At 38.9% G+C, this 21661-nt stretch overlaps 1 protein-coding gene across 8 annotated transcripts in view; it reads right to left on the bottom strand.

Annotated features, from left to right (window-relative positions):
• Positions 1-2101: 2101 nt before the first annotated feature.
• The window catches only part of LOC140413718 (KH domain-containing RNA-binding protein QKI-like), a 123063-nt gene continuing 103503 nt past the window's right edge, over positions 2102-21661 (bottom strand). For 2 of the 8 annotated variants that reach the window (XM_072500923.1, XM_072500925.1), the window contains exons 5-9: positions 16509-16596; positions 13263-13562; positions 7509-7583; positions 5648-5760; positions 2102-4859 (exon numbers count right to left, since the gene is read on the bottom strand). In XM_072500923.1, coding sequence (XP_072357024.1) covers positions 4827-4859; positions 5648-5760; positions 7509-7583; positions 13263-13562; positions 16509-16596 — 609 coding nt within the window. In that variant the 3' untranslated portion in view covers positions 2102-4826. Of the gene's footprint in view, positions 4860-5647; positions 5761-7508; positions 7584-9919; positions 10167-13262; positions 13563-16508; positions 16597-21661 lie in introns of those variants that run through there. The other 6 variants (XM_072500927.1, XM_072500928.1, XM_072500924.1 and 3 more) reach the window with 5 other exon arrangements.

Here is a 21661-nt window from a genome sequence, read left to right as displayed (position 1 = left end):
ATTAATGTTTAATTTGACAGCATTTCATTTGACATTTCTACTTTGGACATCATGCTGTTAATTTATCTACATAATAAATTGCAATTTTCCATAGGGCTAGGTTTGGACATATCAACACTCAGTGGCTTGGGAAAACCGATAATCTTCCTCTGCTCAGTAATTGGGAAGACCGATAATCCTCCTCTGCTCAGTAATTTACAACATTGGTTAGATACCTAGACCAGAATTGGAGTCTTGGGCTTCAAACACGAATAGAGTTTCCTACATTAGCACTTGCACAGGACTTGGTGGCTGAGATACAAGAAACAGGAGGCACAAACATTCACTTAAAACATGTTAGCACAAGCCAAATAAGTTTTGTAAACTGGTATAAACATTCCTTGTGTTGAAATATAAAAAAGGACAGCTCTGGTTGGCATTTAGCTCACTGTAATGCCATGCAGTTGCTTGGAGATCTTTTGATTTTTGGGGGATTTTCATTTACTGGTGGTTCATTCAAGTTACAAACTTTTGACAGATTTCTTTGGGATCAGAAATTCCCTGCATAATATTGCAATTGGTATGGCAATGTGAAATGATGATTCATGAATTATCCAAAAATGTAGATGGATGCCACGATTCAACCATCTGGCTCTGCAAAATTATTCAGAAGTTGGATGCAGTTTTTTAAAAAAAAAAAAAAACTATTCACCACTTTACTTATTGTGCATTTCTGCTTTTGTCCGATCTATTTTCTGTGCACTTGGCATTTTATTTCATGCTATTCTGGTTTTAGTCATCAATTTTCATCCGCGGGTGGGTGGGTGGGGGAAGAGAGAAGACGACAGCAAATCTCAGCAATAAACAGAAATGAACACCGATATGCATGGTGGAGGAGAGAGTGGAGGGCTAATTCTCAAAACTGAATAGTGCAAATGAATGGAAAGTTTTCTACATAGGTTTATTCCGTACCTTGAGGCCCAATTGATTAGAAAGCAAGTGTTAATTAAATCCTTCACAGAAAAGTTCCACCCACTTGTGCTTTAGTGTTTTTCCAATACAAATTCATGTTTCAAAATTTGCATAGTACTCCGAGGTTTTAAACATCATTTAATCCACTAATGCCATAAAAACACAGCTGGGTTATAAAATGTCTTAAGCATCTAGCCATCTTGTCCAGTAATGCAGGACACTAAAACTACCAATATGATTGAATGTCATTATATTGCAGATAATCATCAAGAAACTCATTTGCATTTAGAAAATATACATTTTAAGCTTCATACTGATGTAGGCAGACATTCCAGTTTTAACAGTCATTTTATTGCACGCATACAAGAGAGCTGCTTTTGGTAGAAGTTACAGACAAGTGAATTTCAAATTTAACTATAAATACTACTTATTATATACAGTTTCAAACAATATTATTTATGCATACTCTTAAAGTGAATTTGCAGGCATGGACTGACTGCATTGTGATTCCCTAAATGTTAATGCACTGTATTAGATCCTCAGTGTTTATTCTTTTCTTCTCAATTTACATAATATAAAACACTGGGAAGCAGGTCATTTTACAGCATATTACACTTCAGACTCAGTAGTCCACAGACTAACTTACTACTCAACCATCCCCAACTTTTCTTTTGCACCCCTCCCCTCCCAACCACCCACCCCAAAGATATCTTTGATTCCTTATTCCCCACCCCCCCCAAAAAAATCATTGCTTGTGTGCCTCTATAAACAAATACCTTCTGCATTGGTTAAAAAGGAGGAAGAAAGCACAGAGGCCAGGTCCAACATTAGTACAGAGAAGGTGCTTTAGCTGGTAGGCAATAGACAAGACTGGACAGATCTCAAAAGAAATGTTACTTTGTTCCCGATCCTGAAGGGACAATGTACACATCACCCTCCAGACTCTACTTAAATCCGAAAGCCGCTGTTTATTTTATTGTGCAATGCAAGTAAGTCACAAGACGATGTAGCACAAAACTTGGAGCAATTTTCAGCATGTTATTGTATGCGTGTGTGCGTGTATATACTCGAGAGCAATTCATACTCTTCAAAAGGTTAGTCCAGTGAACCAGACTGTTCAAGTGTTAAAAACAAACTATTGAGCAGTTAGTAGATTTGTACTGTAACGTTTATTAAAATAAATGCCAGGGTTAATAGAAACAGCAAACACCATGAAATAAAATGCAAGCATGTAAAAACATTTTTAACAAGAAACTTATTAAATGGATAATGAGTTAACAAGTCAGAAAAGGCAACACTCCCAATGATAGATTATGATTACGATGAATCTGTAATGGTTTCTGGCTATCAAAACCATAGGGGCCTCAAATTGGGAAGAAAAATTGTAAATGGTATATAACATACATACAAAATGAAGATAGAAAAATACATTATAAACTTGTAACAATGGTGGTAATTACAATACTATACATGTGTGTAAGCAATATGTTAAATATTGTACACAGCATATGTAATTGCTTTGCATTCAACCAACCATCACGTAACAGCAGTGTCTTTGAGCTACACAATGTAATTGAGGGAATACATAATACTGTCAAGAAAACTTTCAATGTTTTGGTTACAAAAAATAACACTGACAAAATAGAGTTTACATTAGTTGTATAAACTCAATGCAAGTTGGCAAAAATAATTAAAACATTGAAGGGCAGCAAGTAATAAACACATTGGAGATTGTTTCAAATTTGTTCTTTTGCACTTTGTTCTGAAGTCAAACACTGCAGCATTGTAGTTTAGTGATAATAGCTGGTTTGTTGGCTTTTTAATTAATAGGTAAAACTAAGCCAAGGTGGCCTTCATTTTGTAAGTGACCAATAGAAAACATTCTTTTAAACTGTTTACTCAAAAAAGGCTACAACTTTATGAAAAAATGGCACAATGAGAAAAATTGAAGGTATAAACAACTTAGGAAGACACAGGTGGCACAAAATACAAGCTAGTCGAGAAACTATTTCACACTTGTTGCATAGAATCAATGAACTGAATTCTTTAGACGGGCCTAATCTCATTAACTTTGAGTAGCTTCACACTGTCCACATACTGTTCTATCATCTTTTTGAATACTTTTTTTTTTGCCAACAAAGACTGCTTCCCTTCTCTCCAATGATGGACTGGCATGCATCAGACTCAAGTCAAACAATGTATGTTAGACACTTACAAATTGACCAGGCAGATATAAGGCACTATTTTGCTTTCTTTATGCTCCTCTCTTCTCACCCACAACCCTGCAAAACGCTAGATGCACTGTTTTGGTCTTCAGTTTTGTTTACAACCATCCAGTATAACTTCCATTACTTTATTTTTTAAATTTTTTTGTATTTTGTTACTGCAAGTAAGTATAAAAAGCTAAATTGTCAAAAATATATATTTCTTCACCAGCACCCTGTAAAAGTATCTAGTTTTCCTCTGTGGTTTAAATGCACTGTACTTATCTACACTTTAATAACATGTATATAGCAAATAGAATAGGCAAGCATGGCTTTCACATCCTTCTTAAAGAAGTGTCTACGGAGAAAATTAGAAACAGGTTTTTTTTTTTTGCATCCAGAAACATGACACATTATGAATGCACCTCAGTGTCAAGGTATATGTGAACAGTAAGAATGTTATTGGATGTACTTAAAATCAAGCTGAGCTCAAAATACAAAACTAATACATTGGATAAATGTAGGAAGCTCAAACTAAGCAAACAAAGACGGTAAATAGGTTTGGGGGAAAACTTGCCAGGCAGCTTTCATCTAACGTGCAAAACAATAATTGCTGACACTAGATGCGTTAACAACAAAAAATGTATTCTGTGCCCCAGCAGCTATATTTTAAAGATTTCTGACACTGTGGATTGTCTGTGTGGGCTGGTAGTACTGGCAGTAGATGTCAGGGTTTAGATTGAGAGTCAAATTTAAATCTAGAACAGATTTGAACATCAACACTCTTGGGGTAAAGAGGGAAAGGTTTAACAGAAGCATTACTGGTCATTAATTAAACAGAACATCAAAGTGGAGTACTTCACACAGTAGATTATTTTACCAATCTGGCAAAAGATGGAGGCTGTAAGGCTACAAAATAAAAATTTAAAACAGGAGAAACTATCCCTTAACGTTGTTGACTAATCTAACTGGTTGAAATCATTAATTTTGATAATTTATCTCATTTGCATTATGCTTCTCTCAACAGTTTCAATAACCTAGAAACTTTGTTTAGTAGCTTGCAATACTAAATGGTATCTTTATTCTGGTGTGATTCAAAAAAGTCAGAAGTGGCCTTAAAAAAGTTTGGCAAAAGAATAGGTACTGTACAAGAGATATTTCAAATCTTTGTCCTTAATTGTGGAGGTCAATATTACTTTGTACTGTCAGTGTTGAACTCTTCCCCAATATACTTGACCCAAGGTCCATCCATAATGAATCAAATGCGTTCAAAGACTTTGTAACTACAACATAAATTACATCAGATCTGCATCACATTTGTCCGTGGCAACTGCCTGTATAGCGCTCAATCCCTTGCCAGTGCTTTCTTACCATTCTTTAGGGAGAATCTTTTAAGAGATGATCACTGAGAAACAGTGGTGAGGGATGAACTGGACTTATTGCTTTAGTATTATTCAGTGCAGGTTCTGGTACCACACATTCACCCAACCAGAAAAGTCGTGGCTGGAGCTTTGTTTTTATAAACGTTGTTAGGTAACGAGACGAACAGACAGTGCCTCAGCTCGCTGCATTGAAGACAAGCAAGCATAGGCGATAACCAGTTAAATGATCAGCAGGCAGGCATGGTCAGGTCATCATTGGGTGAAGAGTTCAGAGGTCAAAGGTCATGGGTTAGTTGCCTGTGGCAGCTGGGTAGTTAGGAACATAAGAAAACAAAAAGATAGAAAAAAGATATTAGTGTCAGCTAGTGAAAACCCGATGACATGAAAACTAACCATATAACTAATAAAACCTATTTTTTTTGACAAAGAACTGAAACATAGTCAACCATGAGTAAAATTATGATTTGAGCGTGAAAACATGGTCAAACTTCTAACAAAGTAACAGAATATAGTAAGACTAATTAACAGTTAGTAGCAGTCATAAAGTTCAAGGCTGGAAGAATTTTTGTACAAAATATTTGTCCAAGATCAAAAAAGTTTAGAGCATTGGTCCATTACTTACAGCTCTAGTCCCCTAAAATACAAAGCAAGTAATTAAATACATAAAGAAAGGAAATTTTAAACTGATAAAATACACATGAAAATAGGCCATATTGTGTTTTTAGATACATCATGCCACATTCACTTCTGACCTTGCACTATGGTTCTTTCCCCTGCCATCCACAATGGACTGCTGCCACATCCTTGCCCAGGGCACAAGGTTCTGTTTTCCCCAGTATCCAAATTAGCTGGGAAGACCCCAAGTGGAATATCAAGAAAATCCAAAAAACAATGCCTCTTCTTGGAGAGGCACAAGTTTAGGGTTCTAAATAGCTGAAAACTGTGCTTTAGTTTTTGTATTCATTCCACAGACAATAGAATCCTGTTAAACTTTAGTCTTTCTCAAGCATGTGACAGCTTTTGTGGGGCAGAAAACATTTCAGATCAAAATTCTAGTGAATTCAAGTGTTCATTTTTGGTTAATAACTAGAAGCCTGTAACTTTACATACTGGGTACTGTTGAGATGGTGATCCTTTGGTCTCGTACAATTTGAATTGTGGTCCGGCCAGATTTTTGTAGGGTCCAGGACCCAGGACCATTGGATTCATCCAGCCCTGAAAGTCTATAAAAAAATTGTGGGAAGAAGAGACAGCAGAAGAATTCAAAATGCTTTTCCAAAGTTTGTCGAGTTGACTGCTATTAAACATTAGTATTTAACAACAGCAAAAAATGCAAGGGCAAAAGTTATTCTGACCAGAGATGAAAATTTACATTTACTTCTTTTGGAAACTATTTTGCCCCCTGAGATTCACTTCAAATTATACAATATTAAAAAGCATTGTTGCCATATTGTGTGTAAAAATACAATGTTAACCAGCTACTTCATAGAATATTGTCAGGAACCAACTACAAGTCTGAAAATGAATACTTGCAGGAAACAATCTACACAAAAATTGCTGCATCAGTTCCAAATAAACGTTTGCAGTTTCACTTGACATTACAAAAGTGCTTGGACATACAAATGGCTCTGAACTTATGGAGTACAATTAAATCAGAACTTAGCATTGCACATCTTGTATTATTCTTATAAAGAAACCACATTTTGGAACCAGTGGGAAGGCAGAGAAGAGACTACAATTTTGCAGGTACACACTGTCGCACTATACATACACACTCGCACTACACACACTTGCACCACACACACAGGAACCAAAATATACATTTAATAGTTTAAACACCTCTCCCGCAGACACACAAACATTAAGAGTATGCTATCTCGCTAGTGCTACTTGAAGCAGGTTGCCGTTCATTTTTATATGGAACATAAAAAGCACCATTAAATATCATTTAAAAAACTCCACAGGAAAGTAAAATCTCACTGACAAAAAGAGGCAATTCCAATAACAGTAGTTACCAGGGTAAAAATTGCAACACAGGAAAGCTAAACAACCAATATTTTATTCAGACTAAATCAGGAGCAAAACATATTTTGCAAATAACAAAAAAGAAATACAAACTCAGTGCTAATTTGAACAGTTTCAACAGAGTAGGCGTAGCCCTTGAATATATGCAGCACACCTACAGTAAACCCTCAGGTACCAAGGTTAACTGTAAACATATTTCCAACTCATGTAATAGAGGGTTGATTTTTGTCCAGACAGTTGCTTATATATGATTCCAGCTCCAAGAGCTACTACTCTACACTCTAACCTAAATTGTAACACTGAAGAGGCCATTACAGTCATAAAGACTTTCTCCAATAAAATATTTAAAATGTAAATTGTTTACAAGCCCTTATTACTGTCCTAAACTCAAATGCAACTAACCAACTTTGAACCAGCCATTATAAAATGCTTCTAGTTCCGAGATTTATATTGCCTTGCAAATGTTAAGAAAAATCTAGATTGCTTGAAGCATTTATTAGATAAGAGATTAATAATGAAATGTGGACATTTTAGTAGTTTCAGAACTTGAGCTTCCCAATTTTAAAACCCCCCAAATCGCAGCAACTAATCCTGCTTTACAAAAGTATATATACTTTTAGTATGATTCAACTTATTTTTTGTGAAGTCACAGATGGAGGATGGATTTACATAAAATGGCCAATTATATTTAGTGCAAGCAAAACAGATTTGCTTTTTATTTCGGACTTATTATTTACTGCTTACATTGCATCATTCAGGAATGTAAAGAATTTTATTTTTAAGTTTGTAGTGTTCTTTATTGTTGACTGGAATAAATCAGTTTTGGTGTCACAGTTGGTCATTTCACACTCCCCAATTCATTAAACCAAGTACTTCCTGCCCTTGAAAGTCACGGTTTTAATATTGATCAAAGTAAATGCCATTTTGGCTACAAAACTAAACTAACCTCTGTCTGCGGTCACAACCCTTTGGTAAGGATGGACACGCGAATCATGCCTCCGAACTTTAGTTGCCATCGCACCTAGTTAAATTGCAACAAGTCCAAAAAGAGTTAGAATATTTTTCTTAAAAAAAAGGAACTCAAAAATTGGTGAAGTAGTACACATTTCAATAATAACAGCACAATGACTTGAAAAAATTATGCAAAAGTAAATTTAGGTAGTCTTGCCAGACAACAATGCTTTACTAACTGCTTATCTCTTAATACTGTGCGCTGGGGCTGTAAAAGGGTCTCATTTCAATGGATACTGCAAATAGGAGCTACATATCAGGCAAGTTTTTACAGTCTCATGTACATTTAATCAATTTGGACAAAAGCAGTACAACTTAAGCATTTAGGGATAGAAGTTGTTGGTTGTCAATATGCAAACACCCCAAAAGAGGTTTTGCATTATTTGTTGCACTGCCTTTTTATCCAAGCAAATTACTCAAATGCAGCCTCATTTTTGTTTGCTGTTTGAAATATTCCAGTATGTAAAAACTGACTGAAAAATCTGTGCATTTTACCCACTTTTAGTTGCAATTGTTTATGGACTGTTTTATAATGCCGTCTAGTAATTTCCAAACTATCCACACTTAAGCTCAAAGCTCTCCTTTCCTTCAATTGATTAAAAAAAAAATTTAAATCCTTAAACTGGACACAAATTGATAGGATTACTATAAACTGAGATTAAAATGAACCCTGTAGTCAAATGAAATTACAGGATTTGTTTCAATAGCATCTAGGATAACTCTTTACCAAAGCATAGAGGGCAAAGGAAGAAAAGTTATATTCAGAAAATGGCTTTGCTTCTTTATAACGTTGTGATATATAAACTCACTAAAATGCGTTATTCGTTATGAATGATCACATGTAACAGATAAAGATAGCCGTTATTTAACAAGGGACGATTCTGCATAACTTAAAAGCATAATTCTTCTAAACAGAGGTTTATTACCAATTTTAACATGTAGAGTGAGCTGTATATCCTCTGCAAAACCTACAGATTACAGTGGGCCTTGTTACAAGTTTTGTGATGTTAGGTAAACAGCACCACACAAATACGTTATCTCCTTAATTATACTCATGTGCTATGTTGTTAATTAAGTTAGCACCAGTAAATGTTCAAGAAAAACTGTGGGCATCAGTTTACACATGTAACTTAGTGCAGAAGAGAGATCTGGAACCATAGTAAAAACCCATCAGCATCCATTGATAAGCAGTTAGTAAAAATAAAGAGTACAAAAATAAATGAGCCTTGCACCAAGCAGAGATTGAAACACTGCAGATTTGGATCATGAGTGCCAGTTTGGCAAGTGTCAGTGTGTTACAAGGGTTGATCAGTGGTTAGTGTGCATGTGTGCTATAAAGATCAGATTCCAATACCTCTTGCTCTACCAGATAATGAAAGAAACATACTTGACTCAAACAACACTTGCTGTTTTATGTTATGTTACCAACAGGAAAGGAGGTCAGAATCGGTATTTCCAGATTTTGCAGCGGAGTTTTCTTCATTAATTAAAGCATTTTTTAAGCATCACCCAATCTGGATCCAATTCACAGGCACAAAGACAAGAGGTTCCATTGTAATGATTAACCCTTAAAAGCCTTAGCCACAGCATTTGTTTACAAATGATAATTTCTCTTCAGTTAGCAGGTTATGGGTTAATTTACCACTGCTTACAGATTAATGCTTCTTCAGAGATCAAAGCACCAACTCACTATTTCGGGGGTGAAAAAGTCAAAGTTTGGTAGGCCGAAAAAAGTCTTGGATTGAAATATTAGTCTTCACCTGACCTTCAAAATCACTGAAGCTACATCTTTTTAAAAGGCAAGGCCTTATTCACATGATAGGCCAAGCAATTAACAACCTAGATGCAGTTCAGAATTCTCTATAAATTGACTAATTGTATCTTAAAATCAAACATAAAATCCTTAACTGTGCCCATTTCTGAATTATCCACAATTTTACATAGTGGATCAAGATCCATTGGAAAATTAGACAGAAATTAAAGACATTGCAATATAAAAGAATAGAAACTTTCACTATTTAAATTTGGGTTGGATTTAACCCCAGGCAATAGACAAGAACAAATGAAGTGTCCTTATTCATTGCATCACCCAGTTCCCGGCATATTTCTTGCAATTTTCCATTCGGAGGCAGATTAAAAAATATTCTAAGTTATTTATCACTCTTGAAATCTAATATCCTTTGTGGGAAAGCTGATAACAAACCCCTTTAATTTTGGTACTTTTTGATTTATCACCGTACATATCATCTCCTTGCTGCTCCAAGTAGTTTGATAGGATATATGATGTGGCATTCTTCCAATCAGGTCTTCAGTGTATCCACCTTTCAACATCGCTACAAGGGAACACTTGTCTCAAAAAAAAGTGCTTAGGTACTTTAAACCACTGACCGTGTCCTTAAGTCTTAGGAAATATTGTATGATGTTGTAAAGCCTGTCAAATACTGAACACCCTGTACCCAAAATAAGCATGGCTATACTGCTTGTGTTTCAATGTGCTTGGTCAGACTCTTCACTTCTTCTGAGGAAGTTATTTTTCCTGAGGATTCAGACACATGTCCCATGCATTCTTAGCCTTTTGTTGGAAAAGCCATACCTAAGAACAAACAATCAGCAAGATAAGACAGTTAAACATTTTAACTTGGAAGAATCCAAAATTGACATTGCACAACACATTCATTGGTTTGTCGTAAAAATTACACAAGGGAACGGTTATGAACTTTCCATTACGATGGAAGCCTTTTGTCTCCTTGCAAACCCCCTTTACTTATGCTCAAACAGTCTGGTGTACTCTTGTTGTCTTATTGAACTAGGAGAACCGGGCATTTTTTAAAAAAATTGTTCATTCATGGGAGGTGGGTGTGCATGTTACTGCCCATCCAAGATTGCCTGTGAGAAGGTAGGACTAAGCTGCCTTCTTGACTCACTGCAGTCCATGCAGCACCCACAGTGCTGTTAGAAAGGGAGTTCCAAGATTTGATCCAGTGACAGTGAAGGAATGATGATATAGTTGCAAGTCAGGATGGTGTGACTTGGAGGCGAACTTGCAGGTGCTGACCTAGTCTTTCTAGGTGGTACAGATCTTGGGTTTGGAAGGTGCGGTTGAAGGAGCATCTGGAATCTGATCTAACTGAGTGGCAGGGCATGCTTGAGAAATTGAGCAACCTACACCTGCTCCTATGTAGTGAGAAGGGGGTAAATAATTTAGTATTTTGACAATTCTATTCGACCATTAAAAGTTAGATCAAAATTTAAAGATTTTAAAAAAAGATTTTTTAATATAGAGTACCCAATTCTTTTTTATCCAATTAAGGGGCAATTTAGCGTGGCCAGTTGGCCTACCCTGAACATCTTTTTGGGTTGAGGGGGTGAGACGCACACAGACACTGGGAGAAAGGTCAGAATTTTTAAATTACGTTCTCACTTTACTAAGCAACAGGATGAACTCCCATTTTAGCTTGAAAATATCTAGAAAATGCGCAACATTAGATTGGCTTGACTAACAGTAGCTGAAATAGCAAACACTACTTTCTCACCCCAAGGTCTTCAAATACCCCAAATCACTTCATGAGAAAATAAAATGTTTTTATAGGAGCTGGCAGCATGGGGATGATTGCAAATTATGTCACCATAATCTGAAGGTTGAATGATCGGGAAAGAAGAATTTAAATCCCACCACTGCAGCTGGGGAATTTAACTGCAATTAAATAAAATCTAGAAACATGAAACTACAGAATTTCCATTAGTGATCCCGATGAGTTTTAATGTATTTTAAGGAAGGAAATCTGCTGCTCTTAGCCAGTCTGGCCAATGTGGGAATTCAAACCGACAAAAATGTGGTTCAATTTTGGCTGCCCTCTGAAATGGCAAGGAAGCTTCACAGTTTTATAGAAATTGGCAATAAATGCTGGCCTTTCCACGGATGCCCATTATCCAATGAACAAACAAAAATGAAATTTCACAAACTGCATAATTCTCTTTTGTTCCAATTTTTCCAGAAGGAATATAGCTTGCAATCATTTCCCCAGTTTCATAGTCAAGATGGCCATTTTAACACCTACATACTGCAAATCATTAAAACCATATCACTATTTTTTCTTTTTAAATTTCCAGTCACTGTTATAGCACAAAATAACTATTTCTACAGGGCAATTTGTCCAAGCATGGTAAAATAAGTAGTATTTTATAATATATATGTTCACCTTTTATAAAAGCTTTTATCAGAAAGTGCACTGTTCAATAAAGCATATCACTAGTTGGTTTCCTCTTCTGCTGTCTCACCCACTGCTACGAATGCCTCTTGTATCTACTACACTGCCTTGCAGTTGACAGGAAATGCTCTCCACTATATTGCTTTGAAATTTGTTATTCATTTCAATTCATAATTTATCTTATCTATTCCACTCAACACTGAATGTATCGAGTAGATTCAAAGTGATTGATAATCAATTAAAAGGTCAGTTAATTTTAATTTATAAGTAGAACAATGTGTCGGGGGGGGGGGGGGGTGGAAAGAGACACACTGGGATCCCACAAGGCAACTCTTTTGGAGTCCTTGAATTTTGTCTTGGAATTCAGTCTGCGGGTAGGATCTTTAGCTTCCCTGATGAATTCCAGATCCACAATGTCAATGCCAAAAAGGATTTTCACATCTACATGGATGGCAGGTGACTAAAGCAATCCCAACCCAACGTACTTGGGAGCAACCAGAGACAGGACTCTGTCCTTTCGCGAACATCTGAAAAAAACAGCAGCAAGTGTCAAAACCAGAAGCAACCTCCTAACCAGCTTGCTGGATGGACATGGGGTACTGCTGCCACAACACTCAGCTGCAGAGTAAGATAGGTCAAGTGCTGAGATCCAGAGTATTGTACATCTGTCTGTAATCTCTCACAGATCTTGTTGGCACTCAATCAAATACAAGTGTTCATCGCAACTGGAACCCTCTGCTCAGCACACCGCCCCTGGCTTCCTGTCCTCACAAACGTACTCCCCCAAACATCCACCGAAGGACAAAAACCCACAAGCTGGTTGAAACCATCTGTGCTGCACCTCACCTACCAAAACAATGGCGATCTGTTCAACCGCCCCATTGCCCACCGTCCATCTTGCAGCCCCAAATGGAGCAACCTTCGCAAGAAAGATCTACCAGCAGTCGTCCTTTGGATCAAGGGATGGAAATCGCCAGAAGTCACAACAAATTCCTTGCGACAAACTCCATCTGTATAATGGCAGGCTTTGAGCTACCCCACAGCAAGTAAACAAGTTCAGGACCAGCCAAGACCCCTTTACAGCCAAGCTCCACAATTGCAGTCTCCGCGCAAATCCCTTATGCTCTTGTGGAGAGGCACAAGCAATGCTGCACATCAAGGAAGAGACGTAATTTGCAGACTAATCACCTGAAGTTCAGCAAACGAGGTAGCTATCTTTTGGCCTCTGGGATTTGCATTCACTAAGTAAATTATGTGGTATTATTCAGAATGAGAGCACTTAAGTGACCTTTTTTCAATGTAATGCTAATTTTCATCTGGCTACATGCACCTGTGTACACACCTTAAAGTAATAGGTACTGCAATCCTCTAAAGCGGACAAAGCCATAAAATTTTATAACAAGTATTTTTGTTTTAGGACCCCCCAAAAATTCTGAAAAACAATGTTAACACTTAAAATCTTACTTTATGACTTTGCTTACCTAGAACCCCAGCTGGCTCCATTGGATATTCCAGTAGTGATGCAGCTGGTGCCAGAGCATATGGGTACTCGTAGGGTGTTGTATAGATTATACCAGCTTCTGGCGATGATACTAAGGCAGTTGGATGAGGGGTTCCATTAGGCATAACTGCAGTTGTCTGAATTGGCCTAATTATATTCATTATGGCAGGACCAGCTGGCGTAGAGGCACGCAAGGCAGCTGGTGGAAGCATGGGTGCAGCTGGTCCAGTTATCAGTCGTGGACCCTGTGACGTTGCTGCAAGAGAAAAGGCAAGGGTAGCTGCAGTAAGCAACGGGATTGAGGAGGGGAAAAAGGGTGGTGAGCAGGAAACAGGAGGGAAAGAATTAAAGAAAAAGTATGACAGGGAAGGAAAACAGGAAATTAGTCCATGCAATGATCACATGTATCCACACAAGCAGCCCCATTGCAAGCTGATCTCCCATTACCAATATTCATCAAGCAAAATTTAAAGAAAATAGACTGTGCCAACTAAAGTGATATAGACAGCAAATTTCATAAGTAAACATAAACCTGTAGTTGAAATAAGCCATATAAGCAACATTTAACACCAGTCATCTGAGATCAAGTGTGTATCTAACCCCCTCTTTTTGTTTCTAAAATAGCACATGCTCAAACAACGTCTATAATATTCTGAAGTGAAAAATATGAAGACAATGTGTCAATTTCCTTCAGATTTTTCAATCAAAAACAAATGTGTATGACTACTCTATATATTTCAATCTTAATTCTTAAAATGGATTTTTGGTTGAATCAATCTCATTATTTTGAGTTTCAAATGTTACATACAATACCCACAGATCTCAGATAAAACTGTAAAATGAATAAACATAGCTACATGCCCCAATTATTCTCAGGTACAGGCAGTGGAACTTTTAAATGGTATAGTATTGAATTCTTGTATTCAGCTGCATTCAAACGAGTGCAAAATTTATTAAAGATTTGACCAAAAAAACGCAGTTATGTTGCGTACATGCAAGGTGATGCCACTTGTTCACAGCCAAGTTTCTCAACAGAAATTCAGTCTATCATAAGAGCAATGCTGAAATATCAGAAAATGCTTTAAAATACTCAGATTAGACAGCACGTGTAGAGAGAGAAACGAAAGTTACAGTTGAAAAGGTTTTATATTTGATTCTCTCTCCAGACACGTTGCCTGACCCAATGAATATTTTCAACCTTTGCTGCTTTTATTTCAGATTTCCTGGATCTGGCAATATTTGGCTTTAGTATCAGAGCTAAGCAATCAGATTGTGTACTACGTGAACTTGTATGACAAATACTGCTGCTACATATCATCAGTTCAGGTGGCCATGGGCGACTGAGTTTGCACATTCTCCCCGTGTCCGCTTGGGTTTCCTCCGGGTGCTCCGGTTTCCTCCCACAGTCAAAGATGTGCAATAAGATGGATTGGCCATGCTAAATTGCCCCGTATTGTTCAACAGATAGGTGGGGTTACGGGGATAGGGTGGGGAGTGAGCCTAGGTAGAGTGCTCTTTCGGAGGCACGGTACAGATTCAATGGGCCGGATGGATTCGTTCTGCACTGTAGGGATTTTATGATTCTAGGTGGAACCAAATATTATAATTAACCAATTTCTGTCACTTTTAACTACAAGCTAGAATTAGTTCTGGAACTATCCCTCAAAAGTGTGGGTATCGTCACATCGGCTACATATTTTGAATATTCCAGAAGTGTCGGCCAGATACTTGAATGGTCAAAAAAATGTATCAATTGGCATCACCTCATCCATGTATTCAGTATGCAGAGCTACATACTTATGCACAATCATGCAAGTGAATATTCTGAAAGAAAACTGATCATTTAAGACAAGAAGTGGGTAAAATATGAATTAAGACAATACTCCACTCACAAAAGAAAATTCTTATCTATTACTTCAAGGTTCAGATTAAACTGAAAACAAAACTGATTAAAACAAGTATTTAGGGTGCCAACAAAACTGGTCTCTCAATTAAGTTTAGCATACATTTGATAGATGTTGCTCAAGGAAATCCTCAATAGTTCAAATCATCCAGTTCCCATTTCCTCCAGTCCTTAACTAGAGTTTCAGAATTTGATCAATTTTAAACAAACCAATTTGTTGCCATCCTGTAATTATTGAATGCATTTATATACTAAGCTTACATACCAGTAATCTTATTCAAAATAGTTTTTAAGATGCTAAGTTCAGTTTTAATCTTCTTCATTAGAAAACGGTCAGCAATAGCTTAAAGAATAGCTTCAAATTTTAAAATGGGTGATATACAACTACAGCAGCTTTCAGCCACACCCACCCATTCTCCTGAAAGCATGAGTTTATGACTAGACAGGCGGAACACAATAGCCCATGTAGACAGCTTCTCCATCACAAGTAGTTAAAAGGAAATTACAAGTTCAAGACACCTTGCAGTGGTTCACAAACACAATTGTCTGAAATTGGAAGATATTCAATTTCCCAGCACTACTTGCAGCATGTCAACATTTACTGCTAGACAAGGCGACGTAGCCAACATGAGAGCCGTTGACACCGTACATGCCCGTTAAAGGCTTTTCAAGGTATAGGTAGTTATATCATCAGGATAACTTGAGCCCAGCTGGGAACTGCAGGGATTGACCACTTATTTAGTTACTTTTACACAAGAGGAATCAGTCTAGATTTGCATCCAGTCAATGGCTCCAACCCACCCACTGGACCGAGGAGAAATCAGACAGCACACTTGTTCACTGGCCTACACTAGCTCCTAGTTAAGTAAAACAATTCTAAAATTTACATAATGGTTTTTAAATTCCTCCATCACCTCAGCACTCCCCATCTTTGCAACCTCCTCTAGCCCGACAATCTTCCAAATCTCTGCATTCCACCAATTCTGGCTCCTTGACCATCTGATTTTAATCGCCACTTTCAGCTGTGTGGGTCCCAAGCTCTGGATTTCCCTCCCCAAATCTCTTCACTGCTTTCTCTCTCCTTCAAGATGCTCCTTTAAAATCTTTGGCCAAGCTTTTGGGCACCTGCTTTAATACCCCTTATGTGGCTCGGTGCCCCTCTTGTAGAGCATTTTACTATGTATGTTAAGGCAGTATATGAATACAAGTTCTTGGATGTTGACAAATGAAGGCATTGTAACCCACTGCATAACCCAGTATCCCAAGCTATTAAGTGCATCATATTAAATAAAAACAATTACAAATAAAATGCAGTTCCCTTACGTGCTTTGATATTGGCATCTCTGTAGGTACCATTAAGAATAGCTAATTCCATCAGTTGCATCTTCTTCAAATTGTCTTCGCCCTCTGCCTGCAATAAGAGCCACCATTGTTAATTATACTAGTGAAGTTATTCTTAGCACTGCTTCTAATTGAGGACATACATTGCCATCTACTCCATGGTTGTTGTGTAATTGAATGACAAGAAACAGCACCAGAAACCTTGTCTTATTCGAAGTTAGGATCTAGATAGCTCAAATGTATTCGGGGAAGGCTACATAGAGTTGACCAACAAAATGAATTCCACAATATTGTCAGTGGGGTGGGGAGTCACATTTTCAACAATATTTCCTACTACCAGATAAGAGAGCAGAACCCAGATGGATTGAGAGGGAGGAAAAGAAAAAAGTTATGCAAAAAGTGGAACACACAACTGATTTAACTGGGATGGTAAAATTAAACTGCATCAGACCTAATTTGCAGAAACCAATATAAAACACTCATGGTTATTTTACAAAGAGCATTGGGAGGGTGGGATGGTAAGCAAGGTACGGTCGATATGGACCACGCCCAGGACAGTAAACCTATATTTACATACACACTCATTTATTATAGGTTACCCATTACCTGTAGGGGTAGAAAAGGTTCATTGCAAACATTTAGAAATATTCACAGAAACTTTAGATTTTTGAAAATTCTCCTCTTTTGCCACCGTCTCTCTTGCCAATTATTTTTCTTCAATGGCAACTTAGTACAACTGCTCCATCGCTGTGAGGAAAGTGATTTTTAAAGAGTGTCATGAATGGTCTTTGAAAATTTTCCTATAGTTAGCAGAAACAGAAACAAATCACCAAAACCATATTGCACTGGAGAAGGGAGGAGATGCTACCTCCTCAGAGAACCCAGGTTAGCAGTTTGGTTGACACTTCCATAGAGGGAAAACAGGTGAAGTGAAACAGAAAGTAAATGCAACTTCAAGTTCAGGAGGACTCAAACTTGCTTGAGGTTATTCCCCACCTGGTAGCTTCAACTTAGGAGGGGGTTTGGGGGGGGGGGGGGGGAACGACGACAGACACTTCAGGAAAAAGAAATGAATAACCCAAGATCTCAATGCTTTCCTAAGCCCTTTCCTGTATGATCTGCTCCCAGAAGTGCAACAAAAGCTATCAAGTACCCCTCTGATTTTCTGAGCACCATTAGACCACAGTAAAGTGCAGCTGTTAATAATAAAAAACGCTGATGGCCAGGGGAAAGAAATTGTATTTCATTGGCCCACTGCATTATGAAAGTAGTCAGGTTTGTACATTTTAAGCCAATCAAGGAGTGCTGCAGTTTACAGTGCTGGCTGAATTCTAACTTGTAGACAGTAACTTGAAAAAGGCAAATCCAACAGTCAGAAGTTGGAGCTTGCCAACTGTCCAAGAATATAAGGAAATAGGCGCACCAGTCGGCCATTTGGCCCCTCAAGCCTGCTCTGGCATGATCATGGCTGATTGGATTGCGACCTCAATTCCACCTACCTGTCTACTCCCCATAACCATGGACTCCCTTGTCCATCTACAATCTAACTCAGCCTTAAGTAAATTCCCACGGGCAACAATTCTTTCTATTGTCCGATGCACTCGGGAGCTCCATCATCTTAAAATAAAATCAGGTTTGCCTATCTCACATATGCAGCATGCGTCTCACCCAGTCAATGGTGACAGTCAGAGATGAATTACTGCTGCTTCTGCCTGGAGACAAGGCTGGCTAATCTTCGCAAGAAAGCCCACGGTTCAGATACTGTGCATAGACAGGTGGTACTGCTTTACACTATTTGATAAATTTGCAGGTTATAAAGTTAAATAGACTCCTGGGAAATAGATACCATTCAGCCACTATGCTACATTTTGCTACCTTTTGGCAGCTGTGCTGTAAACCGGGAGTGATGGATACATTTTCTACAAAGCAATCACTCACCTCTACTCAAACCCTCCCCTCCACAAAGTGTTTGGCAAACATACTAGAACCAGTACATCCCATTCAAAAATATTGATGAGATGTTAAAGATTTGGGTGTTTTCATCAACATTTTGCTCTTGATTATAAGCAATCCTTTCATAGGGTGCATCCTTGGTTCCACCCAGAGTGCTGTTCCGTCTGGTCCCCAGTGCTGAACGGCACTCACCCGAGGTCTCAGAGTTTAAGGGGATGAATCCCAGTCTCAGGTACCTCGGGAATCTGCACATTAGAGTGAGACCTACTGTTTGCCAAAAAGCGATCCCACCCACAATGGGCGCGATTTACATCGCAACATGCTGTGAGGTCGCATTAGATCTCGCGAGGCGTTGAGAGCCAGGTAGGTCCTGGGAGCAGTCTCCCGTTTGTTTTTATACATCGGCCACGCTGTGCCATGTGAGCTGAATTTCCAGGGCAGCCATTGGATTACACCCAATTCATTTTTTCCAATTAGGGGGCAATTTAGCGTGGCCAATCCACCTAACCTGCACATCTTTGGGTTGTGGGGCGAAACCCATGCAAACATGGGGAGAATGTGCAAACTCCAAACAGACAGTGACCCAAAGCTGGGATCGAACCTAGGACCTCAGAGCCGTGAGGCTGCAGGTCTAACCCACTGCACCACCATGCTGTCCCCTAAAGCATACATTTTAATGCAAATTGTTGATGCAATTTTTTTCATATTGGCGAAAGTAAAAATCTAAAATTACTCTGCCTATTACAATTCACGGATCATTTACACATCTTAGCCTCAACTATTCAATTAGGACCATTTTTGATGGTATTCTAAAGCTAGGTGCTCAAACAGGTTCTTTATATTGTTGACCATCAAGCAGTAGACCTTTATCCTAAATGACCATATGCTGCACCCAAAATTTCCAAAATAATGAGTCAGGTAAGGTAATCAGTCAACAAGGCTAAGAGAGAAGTTGTGTTAATAGCCTGTTTGCGTATTGGGGGATATTTACACAAGACATACACACCAGACTGGGCCTGCAGTACTTCTGTAAAAGTTATCAAATTTAGTTTGCATGCGTAACAGGCAAACATTCAAAGCAATTTACAACCACTAAAACTACCACCGCCATCCACACAGTATCATATGCCAAACTTACTTCCTCCTCTCCAGCTTTCAGTGACCAGCACTGAAACTTGAACTGCCACACTAGTACATTTAGCAAGAATAACCAGTTCCATTTATTCCTTCTCTCCTGAAAACACCAACTCTTACTGGTCCAAGCTCAAGAGAGTTCATGAGCTGTTTTGAGTTTGGGCGAGAAAGAGGTGGAGGGAGATTAAGAGGGAGAGGAAGTAAAGGAGGAAGTGGAGAAGGATTGAAAAAAGGAGAGATGGGGAACAGATGGGCTAAGAATGAATCAGTCTAATTATAATCTCACTTTGAATACAAAAGCTGGGAAACGAGATATTCCCTTTCGCCGGAGACAGATACGACAATTACTGTTTCTTAAAAGTGGCTAAGTGCACAAACCTGTGACCAAGGCAGTATGGCCTTCTAGGCACACAGTGTTCACTCACTCAAGGGGCCGCGTGTACTACTGCAGGTGCAACAACAACCTTAACAAAGAACAAAGAGAAGTACAGCACAGGAACGGGCCCTTCGGCCCTCCAAGCCTGAGCCGACCATGCTGCCCATCTAAACTAAACTATTCTACACTTCGGGGGTCCGTACCGCTCTATTCCCATCCTATTCATGTTTTTGTCAAGATTCCCCTGAAACGTCACGAGCGTCCCTGCTTCCACCACCTCCGCCGGCAGAGAGTTCCACGCACCCATTACCCTCGGTGAAAAACTTGCCTCGTACATCTCCTCTAAACCTTGCCCCTCGCACGTTAAGCCTATGCCCCCTAGTAATTGACTCCTCTACCCTGGGAAAAAGCCTCTGACTATCCACTCGGTCCATGCCCCTCATAATTTTGTAGACCTCCATCAAGTCGCCCCTCAACCTCCGACATTCCAATGAGAACAAATCAAGTTTATTCAACCTCTACTAATGGCTAATGCCCGCCATACCAGGCAACATCCTGGTAAATCTCATCTGCACCCTCTCCAAAGCCTCCACATCCTTCTGGTAGTGTGGCAACCAGAATTGAACACTATACTCCAAGTGTGGCCTAACTAAGGTTCTATACAGCTGCAACATGACTTGCCAATTTTTATTCTCAATGCCCCGGCCAATGAAGGCAAGCATACCGTATGCTTTCTTGACTACCTTCTCCACCTGTGTTGCCACTTTCAGTGACCTGTGGACCTGTCCACCCAGATCTCTCCGACTGTCAATACTCGAGGGTTCTACCATTCACTGTAAATTCCCTACCTGTATTAGACCTTCCCAAATGCATTACCTCACATTTGTCCGGATTAAACTCCATCTGTCAACTCTTCCCCCAAGTCTCCAAATGATTTAAATCCTGCTGTATCCTCTGACAGTCCTCATCGCTCTCCGCAATTCCACCAACCTTTGCATTGTCCACAAACTTACTAATCAGACCAGTTACATTTTCCTTCAAATAATTTATATATACTACGAACAGCAAGCGTTCCAACACTGATCCTTGCGGAACACCACTAGTCACAGCCCTCCAATCAGAAAAGCACCCTTCCATTGCTATTCTCTGCCTACTTTGACCTTGCCAGTTCTGTATCCACCTTGCCAGCTCAGCTCTGATCCCGTGACTTCACCTTTTGTACTAGTCTACCATGAGGGACCTTGTCAAAGGTCTTACTGAAGTCCATATAGACAACATCCACTGCCCTACCTGCATCAATCATCTTTGTGACCTCCTCAAAAAACTATCAAGTTAGTGAGAAACGACCTCCCATTCACAAAACCTTTCTGCCTCTCGCTAATACGTCCACTTGCTTCCAAATGAGAGTAGATCCGGTCTCGAAGCATTCTCTCTAGTAATTTCCCTACCACTGACGCAAGGCTCACCGGCCTGTAGTTCCCTGGATTACCCTGGCTACCCGTTGTGAGCAAAGGTACAACATTGGCTAATCTCCAGTCCTCCGGGACATCACGTGAAGACAGTGAGGATCCAAAGATTTCTGTTAAGGCCTCAGCAATTTCCTCTCTTGCCTCCTTCAGTATTCTGGGGTAGATCCCATCAGGCCCTGGGGACTTATCCACTGTAATATTTT

Source organism: Scyliorhinus torazame, chromosome 1, assembly GCF_047496885.1.
Source record: "Scyliorhinus torazame isolate Kashiwa2021f chromosome 1, sScyTor2.1, whole genome shotgun sequence".
NCBI lineage: Eukaryota > Metazoa > Chordata > Chondrichthyes > Carcharhiniformes > Scyliorhinidae > Scyliorhinus > Scyliorhinus torazame.
The sequence above is the reverse complement of the archived record's forward strand: the minus strand, read 5'-3'. Positions and strand labels throughout refer to the sequence as shown.